At 41.0% G+C, this 18,948-nt stretch overlaps 1 protein-coding gene across 1 annotated transcript in view; it reads left to right on the plus strand.

Moving 5' to 3' along the window:
• Nucleotides 1-18,948, plus strand: part of CEP192 (centrosomal protein 192) — a 97,666-nt gene that overhangs the window by 75,925 nt on the left and 2,793 nt on the right. Inside the window, exons 41-51 of the mRNA XM_061130917.1 lie at nt 1,639-1,789; nt 4,074-4,249; nt 4,797-4,920; nt 6,281-6,386; nt 6,790-6,994; nt 7,758-7,837; nt 8,677-8,772; nt 12,319-12,438; nt 12,820-12,941; nt 14,357-14,486; nt 14,943-15,001. Of these exons, the coding sequence (XP_060986900.1) occupies nt 1,639-1,789; nt 4,074-4,249; nt 4,797-4,920; nt 6,281-6,386; nt 6,790-6,994; nt 7,758-7,837; nt 8,677-8,772; nt 12,319-12,438; nt 12,820-12,941; nt 14,357-14,486; nt 14,943-15,001 (1,369 nt within the window). The remainder of the gene's footprint in view (nt 1-1,638; nt 1,790-4,073; nt 4,250-4,796; nt 4,921-6,280; nt 6,387-6,789; nt 6,995-7,757; nt 7,838-8,676; nt 8,773-12,318; nt 12,439-12,819; nt 12,942-14,356; nt 14,487-14,942; nt 15,002-18,948) is intronic.

Consider the following 18,948-nt stretch of genomic DNA (forward strand, 5'->3'; position numbering starts at 1 on the left):
TTCTAGTTTTTTAATGATGAAGTGCATACTCCTTCTGAAGTGGGAAATGATAAAGGAAAGGGTATTTATTCCTGTGTAGAGGTGACAGAGAGTAGTTTATGACCTTTCAGGCAGATTGGGAGTCTAGATCATCTGCTTCAAGGGTGGGTTAGTTACAAAGAGTGGAAAGATTGAAAACGGCTGGAAAGAGTCTCAAATTTGGAGGTGAACCTCACTTCATAGCCCACCTCTCTCAACTCAGCTCCTCCAAGCTTCACCTCGCGTGTCCCTCCTCAGAGGATGGAAGAAGCCATGTGGCAGGGTTAACCTGACTGTGCCCTGGATGCCATGGTGCAGCAGCAGTGAGCCCCGATGAGAACGGGGCCATGTGTGTCTGCAGCTCTCAGCTCAGCCACAGGACTGAGTGGATGGACTTGGTGGGTGGGGAGTACAGGGCACGGTCACAGGGGTGGAACGTGTGGGCAATCTGGCCTCTGGGGGCTAAAAGACCAAGGACAGGTGGGGAAGTGCGGCAGGAAAGTTCTGACAGAGACCCTTTGTAGGGCTCAGGGGCTTCAAGAAGTGTGCCTTGCTGAGAGAGCGGGGAGCGGTTGTGAGGAAGAGAAGATGTGCACCATGGTGCCTGGGGAGGTGTGTTATGGCAGAGGGAGCTGGTGTGCAAGCATTTGGAAGGGGATGTGTTAAGGGTCATGCTGACAAACCCAGCCAAGCGCTCAGGTAACCTGCTGAGCCCCCCTGCAGTGGGGCTGAGTGGGGGCTTCAGGTGGGTCCTCGGTCACCAGGATGTACCCCAGGGTGTACTGGCCTCCTGGAGGTGCTGTGCGCGCTGCCCAGGTGGAGGGGGAACCCAGCCCACTTGGTTTTGTGTTAATTGGTATAGTGGATCCCCATGAGAATGTTGCAGTTGAACTTTTTACATGATTATTTTGAAAAACATTTGTTTGAGCATATTACTGTGATAAGCATTCATAGTGATCTTTTGCAAAATGTGTAATGATTGTGGCAAATAATTTCACAATTAGGCTTTTATAGTGAAGATATCTTAATATAAATTTTAATTTGTACTTCCTGTGTTCTTTCTGAAGTTTCATTTTAAAAATATATAATTCTTAATATTTAATTTATATGTAGAATACAGGCATGTTCTCTGAAATTTCTTGTATGTATGCGTTCATTCAGACGGGTTTATCTCTAGATAAACTGTCTGATCAGTCTCAATACATGCAATTACGCTGACATTACCTGGTTTCTGGATTTGATGAGGTTAAGTGTCTCCAAGGCGGTCTCTCAGATCCACGCTGCAGATGCCGCTTCCTGGAGTGAGGCGGTGCTGCCTCTGAGCGCTGCAGAAACTGAGCAGGGTAATTCATGTCAGGGGGCAGGACGCTTGTTGTTCATGTTACAGGAGGGGAAGGCTGCAGTTCAGGGCGGGGAAGGAGGTGGCCACAGCTCACCATGGAGCGCTGGTGCTGTTGTCACCCAAGTCCAGGACAGAACCTGGGCTGCAAGTCATCGATGCTGATCTGTAGGGTCAAAATCTGAATGTCACCTGACCCCAACTAAGAAAGTACAAGAATATATGTAAATGGTGTGATTGTGTGAAGATTCATATATTTCACACGTTATTTTCTGTTTCAGTGTATGACCTTCCCCAGCGGCCCAGTGACATCCAGCTCTTTTATGGAAACATGCGTAAAATCATACTTTCAGTAATTGGAGAATTTAGAGATTCCATTTCCAGCAGAGAATTTCTTCCACCTTCTGCCAAACCTAGCTTGGAATTCAAAAGGTAAAACTAACAAAACATCTTTCACCAGATTTCAAGATTATTTAATTCATAGTAGAGCTGATCCTTTCCCTTGTACTTTGTGGTTTTTGTCTCGAAATGTTTATTTCAGCTTTATTTTTAAATTGAAATAATTCCAGACTTAAAGAAAAGTTTAAAAATAGTATAGAGAACTTCCATACACTGTCTGTACAGAAATTCCCCGGTTGATAACATTTTATTATTTTCCTTTATGTACATGTGGCACTGTATTTAGGATTGAGTCGCAGGCATGGTGACCAGTCAGCCCTGAATTTGCTGCAAATTAACCTCCTCATAGCCATGGCAGACTTGTCGAGGTTAGGATGCTGACGTGATCCAGGACCACCGTCTGGTCCGTGGATTCCCCATGTACCTGCCAGTTCCCCAGTGGTGCCCTGTGTAGCTAAGGCAAACAACAGAAAGGACACTGCCTCTTTCCACTTCCTCTTTGGTCCAAAATCTGAGATTACACGTGTTTGGTTATCTTGTCCCTTTGCTCCCTTTCAGTAAAGAGAGTTCCTTGGTCTTCTTTTCACGACTGAGAAAACACAAGGTTGTTTAGCAAGTAAGATCTACAGAGTCAAAGGCATTATCCAGAGTGAAGCTTTGGTGCTGACTTGGGGTGAAACAAGGAGAACCTGGGACTGCCCCTGGTCACCTTTGCAGCATCAGCTCTCCCCTCTAGCTCAGGTTTAACACCACATCCATAAGTTCTGGATTGATATGTGACACAGGAGGAAACTAGTTTGATCATGAAAAGTATTTCATACTTTGATAATTATGTAACCTGTATGAATCTTTTCAAACAACTGTGCCACATAAATTAGTAAGTTTCATAATTCTTTACCACGGACGATGGGAGACAGACCAGGTGCTGCCTCTGTCAGGCCTTTTGTAGGTAAGGACCTGAGTGCGTTTGCTGTGGGATCTTGCATTTTCAAGATGACAGGTGATTTGACCAAGCCATCTTTCTTTATTTCTCCTGTGCTTTCCTGGTAAAAGGGGTAAAGTAGGCCATAGGCCAGGGACCTTGCTGTTCTTACAGAGTGCAGGCCAATTACTTAATGAAATAGTCTTAATTTTAGTGTCAACTTCAGGACACACAGAGTGATGCTGTTTGTTTCTCAGCGCAGCGTCAGTGGTGCTGAGCAGTGCTGGCTGTCCCATTACTGGGAAGATTCTTATCACTTTGTTGAAATGGTGTTTGCCAAGTTTCTCTACTGTAAGGTTAGTTAATAAATATCTTGAAGGAGTGTTACAGCAAGTGACTTAGAGATGGTAGATGATCTCGTACCTTGCCAGACTTCGTTTGCCCAGTGAGGATGAATGGCTTCATGACCCATGTTATTCCTGTCTTGGCTGCTGACTGGTGATTTTCTGATTTCACCTTTCTTTATCCGTTCTGTAGTTATCTTTCCACTCTGAGGAAGGAGTGTCCTTTTCCCTCTTACTCACGTGTTTCAGGGTGGACTCGGATTCAGGACCAGTCCCCTTGTCACTATTTGGTTCCCTGAGCTGCTCCCCGGTCCTGTGCCTGTACCCATAGCACCTGTGGGCACCTACTTATCCACAGACTCATCCTTCACTTCCTCTACAACCTGGAAACCTGGACACGGGCAGCAATGTGCTTATAGTCGTTAGTATTATTAGCATTGTGAAGCTGCTTATTATTATTCACTTAAAGATACATGAAGAGTTTTGTTGTTTTTATTAAATTCTCAATATTGGGCATTTTTGTAGTAAATCTTTTAAGATACTTCAGATTGCATGCAGAAGTTACAGCAGGGAAGAAATTGTTGTGTATTCTAATTGAAGATTAGTAATATTTAACCTGGCTTCCCTGGTGACTCATTGGTAAAGAATTTGCCTGCCAATTCAGGAGACACCAGAGATGGGGGTTTGATCCCCTAGGTCTGGAAGATTATCTGGAGGAGGAAAGAGCAGCCCACTCCAGGATTCTTGCCTGGGAAGTCCAATTGACAGAGGAGCCTGGTGGGCTACAGTTGCAGTCCATGAGGTTGCAAAAATTGGACATGACTGAGTGACTAAGCACTTACACACACACACACACAATATTTAACCTATACTGAACTTTATTTTTTATACATTACTTTAAGAATACCCAATGTTAAGGATTTTTATTTGCTGAAAAATATACAGTTTATAATGCCACTTGTAGTTTTATCTGTTTTCAGTTTTATGGGTAATTAATACAAAAATATGACACAATCTGCTTTTTATCATTTTTAATCTCTTTTCTCTCTAGTGAATCTGGCAGTTGTGAAACACATGGTGGTAACATTTCTTTGGATGTTTTGCCAGTGAAGGGTCCTCAGGGTTCTCCCCTACTTTCACAAGCTGTTCACCCACCTCAGGATAACTCGGCCTCGGAGAAAGTGTGGTCTGTCCACCCTGAGCACCTGGTCTTGGTTGCTCCTTCATGTGAGTGTGTCCCCAACGGCAGGACGAAACTCTGTCTTGGATCCGGGCTGTCCTGCTTTGTGCACAAAGCACAAAGCTCTTGTAGGGAAGAGCTTCTTGTAGGGAAGACCAGAATGTTGTCCTGACATGAGGCCACCAACCCCAGGCCAAGCTCCCATGAACAGACCCTTCCTCCTGCCACCCCTCCCTCCCACCCTGAGAACTCAGTTGACACTTGGCCTCTTACCCTTAGCATTGGTACCATTGGTCTAGAGTAGGAAGAAGTCCTAGTACCTATGTCTGTGCCCAAGATAACACAAGGGTAACAATTTCCAGGTTTCCTTTTTTGTCTTTGCTCAGTATTGATCTTATTCAGTATCTTTGTAGTTCCCAAGACTGAATTAAGATCTTGCTTTACCAGGAATTTGAAATTTCTGTTAGGGGCAGTTGAGAAAGCAAAATAAGTTGATATTATAGTATATTTATGTAGGATTTGTTTTTGCTATTTATTAATCTTGGTCTTTATTATTAATGCTAAATGTGAGTAACGTTTTATCTGATGTCATAGGTGATACAGCAAAAACCGGACGTTTCCAGATTTTAAATAATTCTATTAGATTGCTGAAATTTGAGCTGTACTGGCCAGCACACTGCCTTACAGTGACTCCACAACATGGGTTTATCGCACCAGAGTAAGTATGACCTCCTTGTCCACCGAGTGTTATTCACATGCTTCATAGGCCATTTAAACTTTCTCAGTAGGATTTTGCAGTGTGCTGACTCTACAGAGCACCGTGCGTGGTTCTGTGGGAACACACTGAGTTCAAGACTCATACTGCTTAGCGGTGGGGCCCATCCACTGCCAGTTACAGTATCAGCCCAAGAGGGTCAAGAGCTGAGAGGCGGGAGAGAATTCCTAGAGTGGAATCTCCTGACACAGCTATGCCTACAGAGTTACAGCATGGGATACATCTATGCACGGGGTGAGGGTGGTGGTCCCCAAAGCCCAGTGGTCCTGGCTTGTCACCTTGCACCTGGCAGCTTACTCTGCCATTTTACAGACATGGCTTCCTGACTTCTGCTGTGTCTGAGCTAGAGTCTAGCTAACCGTTTTCCACAAAGGATTAAAAAGAAGTCTTTGGGGGCCGAGTGGTGATGAGCAGCTGCCCTCTCTGTGCAGCACGGTTATTGATGGGGTAAGCCTCAGCTCTCCACTTCGTGGGAACAGTCCCGACTGGCATAGAATATGCACACCTGAGAGTTGCTTCACATTTTGCAATAGCAGCTTTGCAAGAGAGCAACTTGGAATCTATTTTCTTTGCTTTTGCAAAATGATGGCATATGCACTTCAAAAGAGTTTATTTGGCCAAGTCTGGGTTGAGGTAAGGTTAGGGACACTACAGAGACAGACTTCTGAGACCAAAGCAGTGAGTTAAGTATTTGCTTCTTAATGGGTGAAAAACTGGAGGTGACAGGGCAGGTTGTCCACAGCAACTTGTGCATGGCCCTTCATGTAGAGCTGTTAGCTCAGCTGTATTGGATGTGGGTATAGATCTCTCCTGTAACTGGTAGTGTCTCTTAAGTGACAGATCTGGTCACACTCCACATTTCAGTCTTTGTCATCCCATAGCTCTTGAGCACAGTGAGCTCAGAAACCTGACCCACTGCGGGAGCAGAGAAGCACTCTTCTCCCCACTCCCATTCCAGTTACTCTGTGTGACAGTGACAGCTCAGAGTATTCACGGTAGTGGTCTTTCTCCAGAAATATTTAGTCCAAATTACTGGGTATAGATGCATTTCTGTGGTGTGGTCCATTTTCACATGAGCTTTGCCTCAGGTTCTTGGCTTTACACCACTCAGCTTTTTGTCAGTCACCAAGCTGGGATTGAGGTAAAATCAGATGCACATGGGAGCTCACCTCTGTTCTCCGCTCTTTCTGAACAGTGGGGAAACTCTTGGTGGTCATTGATGGTGCAGTGTTTTAACTCTTGTGGTTACTGCTGTTACAGTCTACACTATTCTTGGTTCTCAGTATTCAATTCTTCTTTTAAGGAGTAAGATGCAAATTCTTGTGAGTCCCAACTCCTCCTTATCCACAAAACATTCAATGTTCCCGTGGAGTGGCTTGATCTATATACACTGTGACAATGGACAGAAGGTACTTAAAAAAAAATTTTTTTTTAATCAATATTTTTTTTGCAGTTTAAGTGTTGTAATCCTGTTGATGGCACTTACATTCCAGAAATCAAATTGAGGTCCTTTCAGCCCAAACAGCTTATATAACTAGAGCACTTAGTGCAGATTTTTCCACTGGTGAGCTGAGAAAGTTTCCTGGTGCAGCAGTGGGGAGTAGGGCCTGGAAGCCGCCATTAACTTGAAAATTCTGCTTTGAAAAAGAGGGGAGTTGGGAAAAAAGATCAAGTCAAATACTTTGGGATCTGAATAGACTTTACTTTCTAAATTCATCAGTGTTTCAGTTGTTTGGCATTACTTTTGTCTACCATGATTAAAAAGTAGGAATTAAAAAAAAACAACAATAATGTCACTTTGTCTCATTTCAGAAAATTGTGAGGGTTCAAATTCGAGAAGACTTGACCCAAGAAGAACTTTTCACTCATTTGACCTCCAGCCCACTTGGAATCCTTTCCCAAGAAACCGAGCCTGCAGTTAATCTGGTAAAACCAGCAACAAAACCACCTTCCACGAAAGTTGAGCTAAGAAACAAGACAGTTACTTTTCCTCCAACAGAACCTGGTGAGACCTCAGGTATTGTATCACAAGGTTACGTCTTCAAATGTTGATACGTGGGATCTAACGGCTCCTAGTTAACTGTAGTTCGAGACAGTGTTAACTTCAAGAGAAAATCGGCAGTTCTTGGAAATTGTTTCAGTGACCAGCTCAGATTCAGGGAATCTGAAACTAGGCCGTTAGTAACTCTCTCTATTCTAGGAGGCTTAGACTGTTTGTCAGAGCCATCCTTTCCCAACTCTCAGTAGATCTTTGACCAGAGCTGCTACTAAGTTAGTGGCCAGAGAGGAGAGGAAGGTGGTGGAGCCAGGCCTCATCTCTTAGGCTGTGACTGCAGGTTCTGGGCCTCCCTGCCTGCTCTGCCTCCCTCCCTAACACCCCCCACCCCCAACCTAGCCCTCCATCTAGGGCCTGAGAATAGTCAAGTGCTGTGTGAAGCTCCTCTGAGCTTCCTCAGTATGTGATGAAGAACATGATTTAGTCCCTTAGTAACTTTTCCCTTTGGTTTAATACAGGATAGGGCATCTGTCAAACAGTACTTAAAAAATAATGTCAAAATACAAGACAGAGCATCTGTCAAACAGAACCTAGAAAGTTGGGTTCTGTTAGAACCTAACAGAATGGTTAGAAAATAGTGTCCTTTTTGTTGGACTCAAAGGGATCTGATTGTATTTCTTCTCTATGGTAAGGTAGTCACAGTATTTATCACATATTATAGGGATCTGCTTGTTTACTTACTTACCTCTCAAAGAGTTTGAGTTGTGAAATGTGTTCCTTATAGGAAATTACCTGGAACTTGAGAATCACGGTGACACGGAAGTGAGGTGGCACCTGTCATCTTTAGCCCCACCTTACGTCAAGGTCAGTGATAATTGCCTTGAATATACTCATTTTAATGTTTATGTAGGATGTTTAAAAATCTGGATTAGGACCATAGGTTGAGATTACTGGGTTTTTGTTAATCTGCTTCATTTACTTTATTATTTCTATGGGTGGAACTAACCTGCCCAGTCTTGTTCACATGGTGGTTTTAAGAGTCAGGCTAGAGAATGTATGTGAAAATACGTGCTTGCTTTGTTTAGTGCTGTCTCCTTCAGCCCAGTTTTTTATCTGATATAATTTTATCCTGAAAATATATACAGATTTTATCCCAGACGTGTGTGCATTTCCTTCTCCTGGTTCTGAGTGCTGCTGTGTGTTAGAGGCAGGGCTGAACTTTGCTTGCCAGGGAGTCTTAGCCTGTGTGCCCACATGTGGTGTCTGCCAGTGGGCACCGCATAAGCTGCATGCATGGTCACATGTTGTCACATGTGGTATGGCCTTTCTGCTCTCTTCTTGGTGTGACCATCATGGTTCTGAGCCATAATGTTAACAATATGTGTGCAAAAGATAGCGCTGGACCCTCTGACAGGAAATGAAGTGCTGCTATTGCGTGGGGGTATTGGAACGCACACTCAGCAGGGTTCTTGAGGAAGCAGCAGTTCTCCGACAAGGGCGCAGCCTCTTATAGAGCACTGCGGCTTGGGTGGGAGGAGGGTTTGTGTCCAATGAGGCCTGGTGTGAGCAGAGCCTGGGTGCTCCTGGTCTCCAGGAAACAGGTTTGTCCTCGATGACCGTGAAAGCAATGGTGTCACTGTGGAACTGATCTGTTGACTTTTTGTTTTTTTTTTAAATTTGATTGTTTAAATGGTGTCTTTTAGGGAGTTGATGAGAGTGGAGATGTTTTTAGAGCTACTTATGCAGCATTCAGATGTTCTCCTATTTCTGGTGTACTGGAAGGCCATGGTGTCCAAAAGGTGAGTTCTGACATCTTTTCACAGCCGTCTGGTGGGAACACAGTGTCAACTGGCCAGGAGTGCCTCATTTCCACCCAGAAGAGTTCGCTTCACCTGGATGGCGCTGCTCATAGCCAGGCTCCTGCGAAAGTGGCAGCGGCACAAATCTGCACTGTGCTCCTGCGGCAGGACGCTTGCTAGGTGACAACACCATGCTTGGTGTGTGATTGGTGCTCATTCATTCTGGTGTGAGCTTGTCACCTGGCTCCTGGTAGCCTGTGCTGGGAACATGCTTCCAGGGGACTGATCCAGACAGTGGTTTTGTCAACCAGCCAGTCAAAAAGCTCTATCAGCACTGATCTTGCACTCTAAAATAACTTTTTTAAAGGATTTGCACTATTTTAACATATGTATTTCTATTTCTTTTATTTGGATTATGATACAATGTTATATAAGTTATAGGTATGTAATATAATGATTCACAATTTTTAAAGATAATAATCCATTTGTAGTTTTTATACAATATTGGCTATATTCCTCATGTTGTATAATACATCCTTCTATCAATACTTTATTTTATGCCTGAATAGTTAGTACCTCTTAATCCTCTACTCCTATATTGCCCCTCACCTCTTCCCACCAGTGACTGCTAGTTTGTTCCATACATCTGTGAGTCTGCTTATTTTTTACTTGCATTTCTTAGAGTCCATATATGTAAGTGATATCATACAGTATTTGTCTTTCTCTCTCTGACTTTTTTCACTTAGCACAATGCCCCCCAAATCCAGCCATGTTGCTGCAAATGGCATGATTTTATTCTTTTTCCTGACTAATATTCCATTGTGTGTGTGTGTGTGTGTGTGTGTACGTGTACACACATACCATACCTTCTTTATCCATTCACTTGTTGATGGCCACTTAGGTTACTTCCATATCTAGGCAATTGTAAATAGTGCTTCTGTGAACATTAGGGTGCATCTGTCTTTTCAAAGTAGTGTTTTATTTATGTATTTATTTTTGAATAAATACTCAGGACTGGAATTGCTGGGTTATTATTGTTGTTTAGTCACTAAGTTGTCTGACTCTTTTGCAACTCCATGGACTGTAGCCTTCTAGACTCCTCTGTCCATGGGATTTCCCAGGCAAGAAGACCAGAGTGGGTTGCCATTTCCTTCTCCAGGGGATCTTCCCAACCCAGACATTGAACCCATGTCTCTTGCATTGGTAGGCAGATTCTTTCCACTGAACCACCTGGGAAGCCCTGCTGGGTCATATGGTAGTTCAGTTTTTTTTTTTTTGGAGAAATTTCTATATTGTTTTCCACAGTGGCTGCCCCAACTTACATTCCCACCAACAGTGCACAAGGGTTCTCTTTTCTCCACATTCTCGCCAACATTTGTTATTTGTATTCTTCTTGGTGATGGCCATCCTGACAGTTGTGAGGTGATAGCTCTTTGTGGTTTTGATTTTCATTTCCCTGCTGGTTTGCAATGTTTTGCATGTTTTCACATACCTGTTGGCCATTTGCATTTCCTCTTTGGACGAATGTATATTTACTTCTTCTCCTCATTTTTTAATTGGCCTGATTTTTTGAGTTCTGTGAGCTATTTATATATGTTGGATATTAACTCCTTACTGGTCATATCATTTGAAAATATTTTCTTCCATTCAGTAGGTTGTCTTTTCATTTTGTTGATTGTTTCCTTTGCTGTGCAAAAGCTTATGAGTTTAGTTAGGTCCCATTTGTTTAACTTTGCTTTTATTTCCTTTACTTTAGGAGACAGATTTAAAAAAAAAAAAACCTGCTATAATCAATATCAGAGAGTCTTCTGCCTGTGTCTAGGAGTTTTATGGTTTCTGGTCTTTAATCCATTTTGAGTTTATTTTTCATATGGTGTTAGAGAATGTTCCAATTTTATTCTTTTACATTTACTAATAGCTGTCCAGTTTTCCCAGAACCACTTATTGAAGAGACTTTTTCCCTCCATTTTATGTTCTTATCTCTCTTGTTGCAGATTAATTGTCCATAAATGGGGGTTTATTTTTGGTCTCTTTGTCCTGTTCCATTATCTATGTGTCTGTTTTGGAACCAGTACCATGCTATTTTGATTACTGTAGACTTGTAGTGTAGTGAATTCTACCAAACATTTGGAGAAGAGTTAGCACTTATCCTTATAAAACTGTTCCAAAATATACAGAGGAAGAAACACTTTCTAACTTATGCTATAAGGCCACCATCACTCTGTTACCAAAACCAGGCAAAGATAATCACACACAAAAAGCGAAAATTACAGACCAATATCTCTGAATGTAGGTGTAAAAATTGTCAAAAAAAACAAAAACACTAGCAAACTGAATCCAACAATACATTGGAAGGATCAAACACCACCATCAAGTGGGATTTATCCCAGGGATGCAAGGGTTTTTCAATGACTGCAAATCATAATTTGTTGATGTGATATACCACATCAACAAATTGAAGAATAAAAACTGTATGATTATCTCAATAGATGCAGAAAAAGGTTTTAACAAAATTCAACCTCCATTTATAATTAAAAACTCTTCAGAAAGTGGGCATAGAGGAAACATACCTCAACATAATAAAGTTCACATATGACAAACTCACAGGTAACATCATACTGAACACTGAAAAGCTGAAAGCATTCTTTCTTAGGCTGGGAACAAGACAAGGATGACCACTCTCTACTTTTATTCAGCATAGTTTTGGAAGTCCTAATGATGGGAATCAGAGAAGAAAAAGAAATAAAAGAGATCCAAATTGGAAAAGAAGTAAAACTCACTGTTTCTGTTTGACAGGATATTGGGTTGGCCAAAAAGTTCGTTTGGGTTTTACTGGAACATCTTGCTATACACAAGAAATCCTAAAGACACCACCAGAAAACCAGAGCTTATTAATGAATTTGGTAAAGTTGTAGGATACCAAATTAACATACAGAAATCTGTTGCATTTCTGTACACTGAGAACAGACTATCAGAAAGGAAAACTGAGGAAATAATCCCATTCACCAGTGAGTCAAAAACAATAAAATACTTAGGAATAAACCTGCTTAAGAGGCAAAAGACCTGTCCTCTGAAAAGAAAGAGATGCTGATGAAAGAAATTGAAGCTGATGCAAACAGAAAGACATACTGTGTTCTTGGATTGAAAGAATCACTATTGTTAAAATGACTGTACTACCCAAGGCAATCTGTAGATTAGGTGCAATCCCTATCAAAATTCAATGGCATTTTTCACAAAACTAGAAAAAAAATTTTTAAATTTGTTTGGAGACACTAAACACTCCAGATAGCCAAAGCAGTCTTGAGAAAGAAAGATAGAGCTGGAGGAATTGGGCTCCCTGACTTGAAAAATATACTTGGATCTGGTACAGGTACAGTAACAAGCCCACTAAAAACGTTCAAATTCTTTTTCCATTAGTGCAAAATTAATCAATACAAAGACAGTTTTTCCCTTTAATTTTTTCATACCACACTTCAAATTGGTAACCTGAGTGCATGTGTGTAAGGTTCAGAGTCTAAATTTCTCTCCTGGATGTGTTGTTTGTAGGTCTCCATCATGTTTTTGCCCAGAGATAGAGGGGACTATGCCCAGTTTTGGGATGTTGAATGTCACCCTCTTAAAGAGCCTCACCTGAAGCACACCTTAAGATTCCAGCTCTCTGGACATGTGAGTGTTACACTGAATTTAAGTAAATTACTGGGTGTGTTTTGAAGACACCAGGTGAAACTGGCCTCAAAAACTGGCCTGAGAAAGCTAAGTATGTTCCTGGTTTTATTATAATCCCATTAATTCTACTGTAGCTGCTTATCATCTTAGTTTTCTTATGTGTCTATTTATTGGCTATGTGAAATCTTTGTTTGCCTTAATTAGGTAAGGTTTTATGTGTGTGTGAGACACAGAGAAACAGTACAAGATAAAGCATTTGTAATTAAAGGAATTAAAAAATCTGAAGTGTCCTTTTTAAGAATTAGGAAGTAGTAAAATTCAGTTGGGTTAATGTCCATGTATTTATTTCTCCTCCTCCATCCTGTGATTTTTTTTATACAGAGTGTCAGAGCAGAAAGTGAGCCTGGAATTTCCCGCATTTCCACAAATAGCCTGATTAAAATAGATAATTTACTTAAACTCCGAAGACAGGCTGTATCCGAGGCTTCTGCCCTCATACCTGGGTATGTTATTTCTCTCATTCTCATGAGTTTTTCCCAGTATTTTATTGAGGTATAATCACATTCGACAAAATGCCCAGTGGCTTACCTGTGATTGACATGTGTCACCGCACTGCAGTCAAGGTAGAGACTTGACTCCCAATTCCTCTCATCTGGGAGTTCTCATGTGGCTTCTACACCCACCCCCACCCTCACCTGGGGTTTGTTCTGTTCTGTATGTTGCCTTAGTTTTGTGGATTTCATGTACACCTGCACTCAGGTTTTGCCAGGCTTCTTTCACTTAGGTGGTGATGTTGGGATCATTGGTGTTGGTGAGTCCACTTGTGGTGGATACCTTTGCGTGTAGATTCACACGCCCCATCACAGGGGCATGTCACCATTGTTTTCTTTATCCTTTGTTATTTGGTGTCTTCCAACTTGGAGCCCTTGTGAATGAAGATGCGATGAACATTGTTATATGTGTGTTTTTGTGGACATATTCTTTCATTTCTTTTGGGTAAAAATGTCTTAGAGTAGAATTACTGAGTCATGTGGTAGGAATTTTTTTAACCTTAACCTTAAATGGAAAAATGTTCCCAAAGTAGCCTTTCCATTTTACATTCCCAAAAAGAGTGTATGAAAGTAGATTCTTAAAAACTTTATAAAATGTATGTTACATCAGTGGCTTGTAGAGCTTTAATGATAATATGTAGATGTTTTACCTAATGAAAATTTTTTTTTCAGGGATGTGTTTTTTTAATAATTTTTTATTGAAGTATAGTTGATGTATAGCGTTGTGTTTATTTCTGCTGTACAGCAAAGCAATGTTATATACATTTTTTTTCCATATGGTTTACACAGGATATTGAATATAATTCTCTGTGCTATACAGTAGGACCCTGTTGTCTATCCATTCTATATATAAACGCTTACATGTGCTAATCCCAACTTCCCAGTCCATCCCTCCCCCAAACCTCGCCCCCTTGGCAACCACAAGTTTGTTCTCTATGTCTGTGGGTCTGTTCCTGTTTCGTAGGTATGTTCATTTGTGTCATATTTTAGATTTCACATATAAGTGATATCATGTAGTATTCATCTTTCTCTTTCTAACTTACATGAAAACGTTTCTTATAGTCCTTAGTTAACTCATACTTAGGTTTGACTTAGTTCTGGAGGAAGATGCTTTTAAGAAAAGCATATTAAGTATCTCTCTAAGAGAGGAGGTTCTTCTGCCCATATCAGCTGCTGCCAGGCATGCCTGGATGCTTCCTGGCACCAGCAGTGTTAATACTGACCAGCCAGTCACCTTCACAAAACTACTTTAACTGAAATGTGGGAGAAAACACAAGTTAAAGCCACACTTTGTATAATTTATTATATACAAATAGTTTAAGTTTGTGTAGATTGCAAATAGTTAACTTTCAAACCTGTCTCCATAGCAGGCAACTTGACCTGACCCACCGTGGAGTTTATGCCCCAGAAGATGTGTATCAATTTCTGCCAACGAGAGTTGGGGAGTCAAGGACGTTGAAAGTCAATTTGCGAAATAATTCTTTTATTACACACTCGGTAAGTTGGAAATACTGCTGTGGGTTGTGGAAAAATAAATGTATTCTACTATTTGATAAACATTTTCCTAAGAATTAGAAGATTATTTTATAGATGGTATTTAAGGTATAATAGTTAATTTTTAAAATACCTTAATACTGTGTTTGAAGAGAAACTCATGGGAAGTTTATGATCCTTTGTCTGAAAATTATCTAGTATTTGTTTTCATATTTTCATTTTTTAGTTTCTGCTCTTGTTTTCTTCTGTATGATCCTATGAGCATATTTCTGGATAACATTTACTCCAGTCAGAACTATAGTAAACTCACTAAAATTCCCTTAAGTGTTTTCAGGAGCATTTATTGTTTTAACTTCCCGTCTTGTGGGTATACATAAGCAAATGCATGGTGTGTTGATTTAAATATGCACAGATATCTAACTTGTATAACTTCATAAAGTGTTTCATATTAAATTCCAGCTCAAGTTTTTAAGTCCCAGAGAGCCTTTCTACGTCAAACATTCAAAATATTCTTTGAGGTGAGTTTATCATAAAGTGTTCTCATCCTGATGCAGCTCTTTGTGTTCAGGACCCCGAGATTGCTCTTGGGGGCTAGGTCTGTGAGGTCTCCCTCAGTTACAGCCCCTCGTCTTCATCACCAACGCCCAGAGCACTAAGCACATGGTGAAGGGGATGAGGAGCCTGCAGGGGAAACAGTCTGACTGTGGGTGTATGTGGCGAGTAACAACTCAGATTTGCGCAGTGTTTGGACTTAGGGTGTGACTCCTGTTACCCAGTATTTTGACAGCCGTATACTTAAATAGAACCTTCGTTGTCTTATGATTAACTTTATAGTAATTTCTGCATCAGGTGTTGCTTTTATCACACTGAGAATCAAGGATTTAAGTTTTTACTAATTTGGACAAAAATCTTCCCAGATTAATTGGAAAAACTTTTATTATTCTGTTTTCCAGTATAATTCTTGAAATAATCCTATATTGTTCTTAAATCAGGGCCTCATTTTCTCGCCATCCTTGCTTATTTTATTTTTTTAGTGTTTGTTTTTATTCATTTTTAAGGTATTTATATATATTCTTCCAGTTTTATTGATGTAATTGACACACAGCACTGTATAAATTTGAGGTGTGTAGCATAATGATTTGACTTACATACATCATGAAATGATTATCACAGTAAGTTTTGTGAACACTCTCATCTCATATAGATACAAAATTAAACAGAATAAAATGCTTTTTTTCATGCAACATGAACTATTAGGGTATATTCTCTCAACAACTTTCATAAATAGCACAACATGTTCAGTGTATTTTTCATGTTGTATATCACATCCCTGGTGCATATTTATCCTACAAGTGGAAGTTTGTACTTTCTGACTTTTGATGTACTTTTTATCAGTCCCACCTACCACTTTTCCAACCACAAATCTGTTCTTTTCTATGCATTTTTTAATGTCTGAAAATATTTTTATCTTACCATCATTTTTTAAAAACTCTATATTGAATTTGTTACAATATTGCTTCTATTTTATGTTTTGGCTGTTTTGGCTTTTTGGCCACAAGGCATGTTGGATCTTAACTTCCCAACCAGGGATCTAACCTGCACCACCTGTGTGAAAAGGCGAAGTCTTAATCACTAGACATCCAGGGAAGTCCCTTGCCTTCATTTCCAAGAGGCAGTCTTGCTTGGTACATAATTCTGACAGTATTATCCCCCATTCCCATTTTATAAACCTGTTGCACTACTGTCTAGCTTACTTTGTTTCTAACAAGAAGTCTACTGTCATCCTTGTGTTCATTCCTCTGCCTGATGTGTCTTTTTCTCTGGCTGCTTTTAATACTTTTTTTACCATTGTTTTTTTTTTGTTTTGAGGGGGAAGTGTAATTGACCTACAACACTCTTAGTTACTGTACTTCTGTTTTTGTTTCTGTACATTTCAAACTGATTTCACCACACTAAGTCTAGGATGGTACATTACCACACAAAGACATTACATAGTTACTGACTGTGTGTGTTCCCTAGCTGTACATCTCATACCTGGTGGTCATTTATTTTGGAACTGGATGTTTGTGCCTTGTCATCTCCCTCACCTGTTTCTTTCCTCCTGTACCCCATCCTCTCTGGCAGCCACCTGTTTGTTCTTTTTATCCATGACTCTATTTCTGTTTTGTTATGTTTATTCATTTGTTTTGTTTTCTAGATTCCACATGTAAGTGAGGTCATTCAATGTTTTGTCTCTCTGACTTATTTCAGTTTAGCATAATACTCTCTCAGTCCATTCATGTTGTTGCAGATGGTAAGATTTCATTCTCGTTTATGGCTGGGTGTATCCCACTGTGTCTGCACTGTATCTTCATCTGTTCACCTGTTGATGGCACTTGGGTTACTTCTGTGTAACATTGTTTCCAGTCCTCTCACTTTCAGTCTGTGTATGTCTTTAGATCTAAAGTGAGTCTCCTGTAGCCAGCATATATGCTGGTCTTGTGTTTGTATCCATTCAGCCACTCTTTTGATTGGAGCATTTAATCCATTTACATGTAAAGTAATTATTGATAGGTATGTACTATCAATTTTGCTAATTGTTTTGGGGTCTTGCTAATTTTATTTTTCCGTATGACACCTGTAAAGGCTGAAATTTCAAACTGGGTTGTCACTGATATTCACAATTTTAACATTAGGGTTGCATTGCACTTAAAACTAAAAAATAATTTTATCTTCATGTTTGAATCTTTAATTAAACTTTATTATAAACTCTTTTACTTTGGCATCAGGAAGTGGTCCTAGAAGCATGTTCTATTCTGTGAAAACTAGGCCCCTTGCAGGCAATCGAGGACTGGCTGAGTTACTAGCCCAGCAGAGCTGACTCAGAAGCTTACGCTTCCTCTTGTTGTTGTAAGATGAGTCATTCCTTCTACCCCTCATCCTTTCTTCCCCTACTCAACCCCGTTCCTCCATCCTCTGTGCTAGGAAGCCTGCCTCTTAGGAGCCTAGCCCAAAGGCACAAGTTGTGCGGAGTCAGCAGTGAATACACCTGGACCTCTCTCAGCCTCAGTGTCCTAATTTGTAAAGGTGCCGGCAGCCTGGACTTGTTACAGGATATGTGAGAGGCAGTCCTGGGGGTCCCGAGAAGCCCCAGCAGGACCCACAGGTATTGACAGAGCATCACAGTTCTGTTAGCGCTTTCCCAGCCAGTCTCTTCAACGAGAACGTGGATGATGGCGGCCTTAAACACTCCCAGTCCAAACTTTCCCGCTTCTCTGCACTGAGCTCTTCTCTCCTATTGGTCTGTGGGTCCCTCCCTGGGGGCCTGAGACTGGTGACATTCCAGGGTGCTTAGAGCAGGCTGGCCCTGCCGGGCTGAGGCTGAGCTGCAGGAGCAGTTCGATGTTAACAGATAGTCATTTGAATTCCCAGTTGGGGCCCTTTTTAGTAACTGAGGACAAATTTATCTGAGTGAGTGATTAGTCCTGAACACTGCTGTTATCTGAATTTGAACCTTATCATAATGGCCTTAGTGAATAACTCTGCTTCCTGTTTGCTGTCTGCTTGGTTCACATCCCTGAGCTTGATCAGTGTTTCACAAGCATTGTGTCTTTAAGTGTGAAGCATAGGGGTCATGGAACACTTTTGTGTAGACCAGCATACACCTGTCAGAGCTTACTGGAGGGGCTTCAGATGTTTGTTTCAAGGAGCACTTACCTTTAAAAAAAATACTTGTTTTTTTTAAAAAGTTAAGACACCTTCAGATTTTAAAAAAATTTATTTGAAGAGCTAACAGCTTTTTAAGAAACAAAATTTGCATTCACTTCACCTACAGTTTTGATAAAGACTCAGGACTTAGAGTAACTTGTTAAATTGTTTGGCCTTATGTCAGTGTGTTAGTCGCTCAGTTGTATCTGGGTCTTTGCAACCCTGTGGACTGTAGCTCGCCGGGCTACTCTGTCCGTGGGATTTTCCAGGCAGGAATACTGCAGGGGGTTGCTGTTTCCTTCTCCGGGGTATCTTCCCGACCCAGGGATTGAACCTGGGTCTCCTGCATTGCAGACAGATTCTTTACCAGCTGAGCTACCAGGGAAAAGGCCTTATGTTACTGTTGCCCATTTTATGACTGAAGGATGGTGCAGTCAACCTACCTAGAGATGAACGTTCCTTTTCCAGCTTTCATTCCTGAATACACTATAGTTTCACATTTTTCACTTAATTTGTTTTCACAGACTTTTTAAAAATTTAAACTATTATAGCTGAAATTTGTAAATCAGCTCCTTCTTGATCCTTTGCAGAGAAAAGACCTGTTTCTGTTCAATACTAGTAGCATCACACGCAGCAGTCTCTGTTCCCGGCCAGGCTGTGAGAAGACTAGCTGAGGGAGGTCCATGGGCAGTTTGTGGTTGCCTGGGAGCCGGGAGACCTTACAGGAGACCACATGACCTAAATGCAAATGTAGTTTTGGCAGTGAACAGGTCAAAGT

This window comes from Dama dama, chromosome 27, assembly GCF_033118175.1.
Source record: "Dama dama isolate Ldn47 chromosome 27, ASM3311817v1, whole genome shotgun sequence".
NCBI classification, from domain to species: domain Eukaryota; kingdom Metazoa; phylum Chordata; class Mammalia; order Artiodactyla; family Cervidae; genus Dama; species Dama dama.